At 26.1% G+C, this 6,981-nt stretch overlaps 1 protein-coding gene across 1 annotated transcript; it reads left to right on the plus strand.

Annotated features, from left to right (window-relative positions):
* The first annotated feature begins 863 nt into the window (after nt 1–863).
* On the plus strand, nt 864–6,623 carry LOC145843245 (cysteine-rich protein 2-like). The gene is made up of 8 exons (XM_082950709.1): nt 864–980; nt 1,207–1,301; nt 1,760–1,817; nt 2,137–2,168; nt 5,486–5,555; nt 5,796–5,890; nt 6,148–6,205; nt 6,262–6,623. Exons 1-8 carry the CDS (start codon nt 941–943, stop codon nt 6,363–6,365), a joined length of 552 nt encoding a protein of 183 aa, XP_082806835.1. The 5' UTR covers nt 864–940; the 3' UTR covers nt 6,366–6,623.
* Nucleotides 6,624–6,981: the final 358 nt, after the last annotated feature.

Here is a 6,981-nt window from a genome sequence, read left to right on the forward strand (position 1 = left end):
GGTAAAACATGAAAAAAAGTTAAGAACCGGTGGCATAAATAAAGTTTCATTTGATTATCTATAACTTGTTTTAGAATTTTAAATCTCAAAATTACAAAATTAACACTAAAACAGGGGAGGTGTCTAATATTCACGAAGGCAAACTTTTTCACGAAGGGTCAGTTTTGCACGATGAAGCTTTTGCACAGGTTGAAAAATTTTTGATTAAAGTTTTTTTTGTTAGTTAATTTCTCTTTCTTTTTATACTTAGCTTTTATTTACAGTCACTGCTACTCCTTACCCGTAGTCGGTAACTTTTTGTTGATTATTTTTACTCTCGTGCAAAAGTGTCTTCGTGCATATTTGACCCCGCGTGCAAATGTGTCCTCGTGCATATTTGACCCGTCACCATCAAAATAAGCTCAAAGCTGTTGTATGTCATAGGTTTTACTGTAAACTGCTAGTCTTAAAACATGAAAAAGACTGTACTTAAACTTAAATTACTTATTTATGTTTTATAGTTAAAGTAAAAAAAAATCAATGCAACGCAAAGTTTTCTTTTTAATTTCTTTTTAGTATTAAATGACTTTAAGTATAAACTTTTCAGTTACTTAACTTATCTTAGACCAACTTAACAGTCGCGAAAAATTGTTTGAAGAGAATTTTTACTTATATGGAAATGTACCTGCAAATAACTAAAAAGCTAAAACCCCCTAAAACAGAACACTTTATCGTTTTGTGTTTGTCTAAATACGGAAGCAACTTCAAATAGGAACATTGTTAAATGCTAAGCTGTTGTGTTAGTGTCAACCAGCTTTAAGTTCAGAAATTTAACTAGCTTATACTTATTTGGTTTTCTTTTTATTTTTAGTTTCTCACCCCAGAAAACAGACATACTGGTGTTTAAGTTTTTGTATAAAATTAAACAATATTTTTATCAGCTTATAATAAATAAATAAAAATGCCTAAGTGTCCCACCTGCAGTAAAGAAGTTTACTTTGGTTGGTTCAATTTATTGCTCATTATTTTTTATACATACTGTTTAGTTTTTATACAGTAAAATAATAAAAAAGTACATTTTTTTGAATAAATTGTTTCTTTTATACTAATTTACTTGACTTTCAAACACTTAAAATAAGCTTTAATTTAAACTTTATTTTATGCTACTTTGAAAAAAAAGTTCTGTTTAATTTTTAATTTGTATGTTACTTTATTTATTACCAACAGCTGAGAAAGTTACTTCCATGGGTCAGGATTTCCACAGAGGGTGCCTGAAATGCAAGAGATGCTCAAAAACACTTTCAGCAGGATCCCATGCCGTTGTTAGTTGATAATTTTTGAAATTTTTTTTTTCTTATTTTTGAAATTAAAGAGTCTTAAAATATAAAATATTTTTTATCATGAATTTGATAGTTGCTTATTGTTGAGAAAAAACTTTTTTAAATATTTAAATTCTTGAAAACTATCTTTTTACCCCTGTAGCAATTTCTTTTTTTTTATGTTGCTTGCAATTTTATACTTTTTAAACTTTTGGAAGTTAAAAATGTTTGAAAATAAATTTATTACCCATTGTAGTAGGTATACTTTTTATAAATGTATATCAATTTATGTTTTTAATTTTTTTTAACATAGTACAATTAAACACAGTCCTTACAACTTAAATATATACTATTGGTAAAAAGAGCTTGCAAATTAAATTTAAATTTTTCTTTTTTAACATTTTCATAAAAATGTTTTTGGAACTTTTGTTTATTTTATATAAAGTACTATTTATTAACAGCATGAGAACACACCTTACTGCCACAGACCATGTTATGCCACCCTGTTTGGACCTGGAGGTTTGTTTTGTTTTCTTTAAAGTTATTTCTATTCTATTATATATTTGATTTGACTGTTTTTGTAGATACATGTTTTTAAGTCATTTTTAGGCTATTTTTATTTACATTTTGCCATTATGGAACGATTTTTACCATTTTTAAAATTTCTGCTATCATATTTTGCTTTAGGTGTTCTAAAAACTTTAAAATTAGCTTTGTAATGTTAAAAAAAAATTCATTAATAAAAGTTTGTAAACTCATTTAAAGTTACTATAATACCATAAAGAAGTTTTTGTTCTAGATTTAATACATTTTAATTTTATTTGATTTAATCTAACAGGTTTTGGCAGAGGGGGCACTGAGAGCTACAAATACTCAAAATAATTGGTTTTATGAATTTTAATATTTTCACATGAATAATATAGATTTTATTTTGATTTCAATCTCAATTTCGCCATACACGGTACAATAAAATTTTACTTTTAATGTGTTTCTTTTGTTTGTTTTTATTTTATTTTAATCTTGGGATAGAATTTTAAATAGTTGTAAGCCTTTTTTTAACCTTTTGAATTACATTTTAACAAGATTTGGGCTTAAAAATACTATTTTTATCACAGCTAAAACACGTAATTTGTTTTCCATTTTTTAACTTAAAAACTATATTTGATTAACAATTATAAAACTTTCTATTTGCAATTGAAAGTGCTGTTTATTTAATTTGTGGGCATGGCACAAATCATACCACAAAAATCGAGTGTCGTCCGCAAAAAAACTTTAATGTGACGTAATAATGCTAAGAGTCGTGCGCAAAAGTTCAAGATAAGCGGAAAGCTTTAAAAAATTTTCGAGCAATTTGATTGGCTAAAGTAAATAATGTGGCTTTGAGCGCTTGTTTCTATTTATGTATTTAAAACTAACGCTTGGTTGGAGCTAAAAAACATCTAGATAAAAATAAACTAAACTAGTAAGATTACAGCTTGAAAGTTCTGAAAACGTTTAGTGTTATTAGTTTCAATTCGCTAAATTCTCTAAGTCTTAGTATTAAAAATGTTTAACCCTTTTACATAGAAATTGTAGAAAAGTTGAGGTAAAAAATAAGCTATTTTTTTCTAATATTAGTCTATTACTTATTTTAACACCTAATTTGTATTTAAAATTAAACTTTCAAATTGTTTTGAGCTTATCTCAATATAATAGTTTAGTAAACAGATTTGATTTTAAGTTGAACTATTTTCGTAGCTTTTAGTTTTCAAACCACTATGGAAAAGTGAAAAACATTTTTAGTTGTTCTTAAATAAGTGTATGTAATATTTTTCACTCAAGCCTGATTGCACTTAAAATGTAACTAATTATGTGCAGTTACCTAATTAAGCTTGAAAAAATAAAATTTGTGATGCTCAATATTTTCAATATTAAGTGATATTTGTAAAACTGTTCAAGCAGTACTTTTCACAGTGTTTTTTTTCGTTTTCACATTTCTTTACTAAAAATTTTAAGTAAATTTTTTATGTTTACATCTGTTCGAAATATAATTGTAAATTTGATCATGACTTAGAACAAATGATTTACAAAAACAAAATCAAATATCGCTAATAGTTACCAAATTAAAAATAATAGATTTAAATATGTCTTCACTTTTAGTTTTATAATATTTAAATTTTTTTTAAACTATTAAAGAAAGCGTTTTGAAAGTTTATGTGTTCAATATTTCTACACTGAATATACAATGAATGTTCTAAATTTTAGATCATGCAATCTATTAACACCAAACATTTTAAAAGCTTCTCTAGTATTTTGTTCGTTTAAAATAAGTCATAACAAGTTTTAAAGAATTGATTAGTTGATTTTTGAATAAGTTCAAAAAGTAATAAAGAAGTAAACAAATACCAACTACAGTTACTTTAAATAATTACTAAACTGTTATGTTTTATTTTTAAGTTTCTTAAAAGTTTCATTTCCAACCGTTTTTTACAGTATCTAAAGTTCTAACTGTAGAGGTCCTTCAACGCAATTTTGTGAAAAGATGTAACTTTTCTTTCAATTCTGAGCCATTAAAATGAAGCTTATTCAAGTATATGGTTCTAACAATAAATTGTTTTTAACTTTTAAAGAGCAAATGTTGATACAACTGTGTGAAAACCCAATGCATTTACAATAGATAAATTTCCAACGCCCAAGTTATTATTTCTATGTTCCCAACAACCAGCTTTTAAAACTAAAAAATTTTTAGTCTCGCCTTTCAGATATTTGGCTCCTACAGTTTGCTATTTTATTTCTACTGTTGTGAATTGTGTTAGTTGAAATCTATAAAAAGTAAAAAAATAACTATAGAATTTTTACAGCTACAAAGTTACTGTATTGTTAATCAAACTAAATAGTATAAAAAATTATAAAATATAACATTTTAAAACAAAATTATGATACATGTACACATATTTTCTTTGAAACGTTTAAGTTTTTAAAGCTTATCGGTTTACAAATTTTTTTTACCAACAAAAACATTGGCGAAAGTCTACAGAACCGAAGTCTGGACTTGACAATGTGCCCTGAGACAAACTCTAGTTTACAAGGTTTGATCATACCAATTCGATCATGGTTGCTTCATGCTTGCATGTATAAACCGTTTGTAGATTGAAGACTGCAAGTTTTTCGGTTGTGACTGACTGATGAGTCCTAGTCAGGATAAAACCGGTCCAAGTCTACCGAAAGCTTGTGATCTCATGATCGAATTGGTATAATCAGACCTTGTAAACTTTTTTTTATATACAAGCTATTCATTTCTTTTTATCAGTCTTTATATGAGATTTAATAGCTATAAAAGGTTTAAACGTTGTGTAAGCTTGTAGAACTTATCAAAAATATGTACAGTTTAAGCTAAAGCTCGGGCTCACTTTTGAGTTTGATCTGGAAAAACTAAAAAAACATGTATTTAATTTTAAATTTCTAAAAAGAGAACTTACAAGGTTTGAAATAACAAGAAAGTGCTACTATATCTCTACATTATTTTCAATAGTTAAGAGATAAAAAATTAATTTCCTTGTTATATGCTCATTTGTAAAACCAGTACTATTATAAAAAACGTCTAAAACAAACATAACGTAATTAAACTTCAAAAGCTATTTTTTTTATTTCACAATAAAAAGTATTAAGACAAAAAATACTTCTTGCGTTTTTTCATCAAACAATTTTAAAACTATGTTTACAGTTTAAACAAGTTATTTGTGCATCTTAAAAAATAATTATGAACGTTGTAAGCTTTTAATATAAAATTTAATTTTAACTGGTTTACTTTATACATTGTAATGCAAAAACATTTTAATATTCTTTAATGCCGTTAGAAATTACAGTATCAAAGTATTGTTTTTAATACTTAAAAGTGTACTTTACAAGTGTCTGTTCATAAAACTTTTACTTAAATGTTCCTGCTAAGACTTCTTCGAACAACTTTTATATTAGGGGAATTTATTTTTATGAATCATTAATCTTGTACTGCTTTTTTGTTCATACTTGTTAGAAATCGTTACGCTTAACAGAAGTACATTAAAAGTTAAAAATAATAAGGCTTTTGTTCTAATTGCAACACTAAATTAAAATAAATTAGTTAAAATAGTTTAATATCTTGTTTACTATCTCAGCAACGTGTTTGTTATTTGATAGCTTTTTATTTTAAACTCAAATGCCTTTCATAGGTTTATTTATTGCAAATTAAAAATAAAATAATGCCTAAATGCCCGAAGTGCAACAAAGAGGTCTACTTTGGTGAGATTTTGTTTTTTTAAATTTGTGAATAAAAGCAAAGTTATCGTATTGTAAACAACTTGATTTTTTTTTACAATAAATTAAGTATTTCCTCATTGCAAACAAGGTTTGGAGTGTTTATAAACTTTAATTTTAAAGTATTTGTCCAAAAACAATTTTTTACATTTTAAAGCTGTACTCGATTGTGAACACCATAAGATAAAGATTCAAATATTTTTAATTTTAATTATTTTTTCTCAGCTGAGAAAGTGACTTCTCTTGGCAAGGACTGGCACCGACCTTGTTTGAAATGCACAAAATGTAACAAAACTTTGACTTCTGGCAGCCACGCAGAGGTAAGGAACATTTTGTGTTCAAAAAATCATTTATATTAAAGTTGGTTTCTTTAAATATATCTACACTACTACATTAGGATCTAAAAAACACAAACCAATTAAAAAAAGTCAGAACTGACTAAAAAAGTTTCACAAAGACTTAAGCATTTAACAGTTGGCTTTTTTCCGTTATTAATACAAGTTGAACTAAAATTTTGATAATCGAGCTAAAAATAATTGTATTTGTAACCTAGTTATATACATTTAACTTTTTTCAGCACGACGGAAAACCGTACTGCAACAAACCGTGCTACGCTTCTCTGTTTGGACCTGGAGGTAAAATACTATTTTTTTTAAAACTAAATAATTTGTTTTCATATGTTTTTTATTAGTTAATTTTCAACAGGTTTTGGTCGAGGAGGTACTGAGAGCCATAAATATTAGAAAAATTTATATTTGTGAAGAAGCAAGAAATTTGTATATAAAGTTATTTTGATACAATTTTTTTTTTCTTTCTTAAACTTATATTGCCACAAACATTTATCTTATAAAGCTACTTTTGTTTTAGTTTTCTTTTTTTTTGCATAATTTGGTTTTATACATGACGTTTTGTGTTTTACACCAATTAAAAAAAATATATAAACAGTACTTAATTTTTTTTTTAATTAAACTACGCTTTCTTTATGCAACATTTCTTATTAATTTTTGCTTCTGATTTGTTTTAAATTTTATTTGCAATAAAAAGAAAACATAATCTCTTACTACTATGTATTTTATTTTACTTTTTTGAAATTAATCAATATACATACTAAAACTGTCTCACAGTTCTTTACATCTACAGCCGATAGTTATGTTCAGACGATATCTAATTTCATTAGTTTTTCAATTTAGGTGCAAAAACATTTATTTTCTATTTGCAAATGAAAAGGTTGTTTATTTAGATATGTGGGCATGACAAAATCACACCATAAAAACTGAGTGTCGTCCGCAAAAAACTTAATAGTGACGTCACCATGCTTAGACTCGTGTGCAAATAAATACAGATAAACGGAAATGTGTTTTATTTGCAGTTTTAGAAAACTTACTATTATATTCTTTTTTTCATGTTAAGT

This window comes from Thalia democratica, chromosome 8, assembly GCF_965202585.1.
Source record: "Thalia democratica chromosome 8, ktThaDemo2.hap1.1, whole genome shotgun sequence".
Classification (NCBI taxonomy): Eukaryota; Metazoa; Chordata; class Thaliacea; order Salpida; family Salpidae; genus Thalia; species Thalia democratica.

What these genes read in the sequence shown, in the direction of transcription:
- LOC145843245 (XM_082950709.1), top strand. Translation starts at nt 941, where the DNA reads ATGCCTAAGTGTCCCACCTGCAGTAAAGAAGTTTACTTTG. An exon ending in CAGCAGGATCCCATGCCGTT is followed by an intron (nt 1,302 to 1,759) that starts GTTAGTTGATAA and finishes ATTTATTAACAG; the next exon opens with CATGAGAACACACCTTACTG. An exon ending in CAACAAAGAGGTCTACTTTG is followed by an intron (nt 5,556 to 5,795) that starts GTGAGATTTTGT and finishes ATTTTTTCTCAG; the next exon opens with CTGAGAAAGTGACTTCTCTT.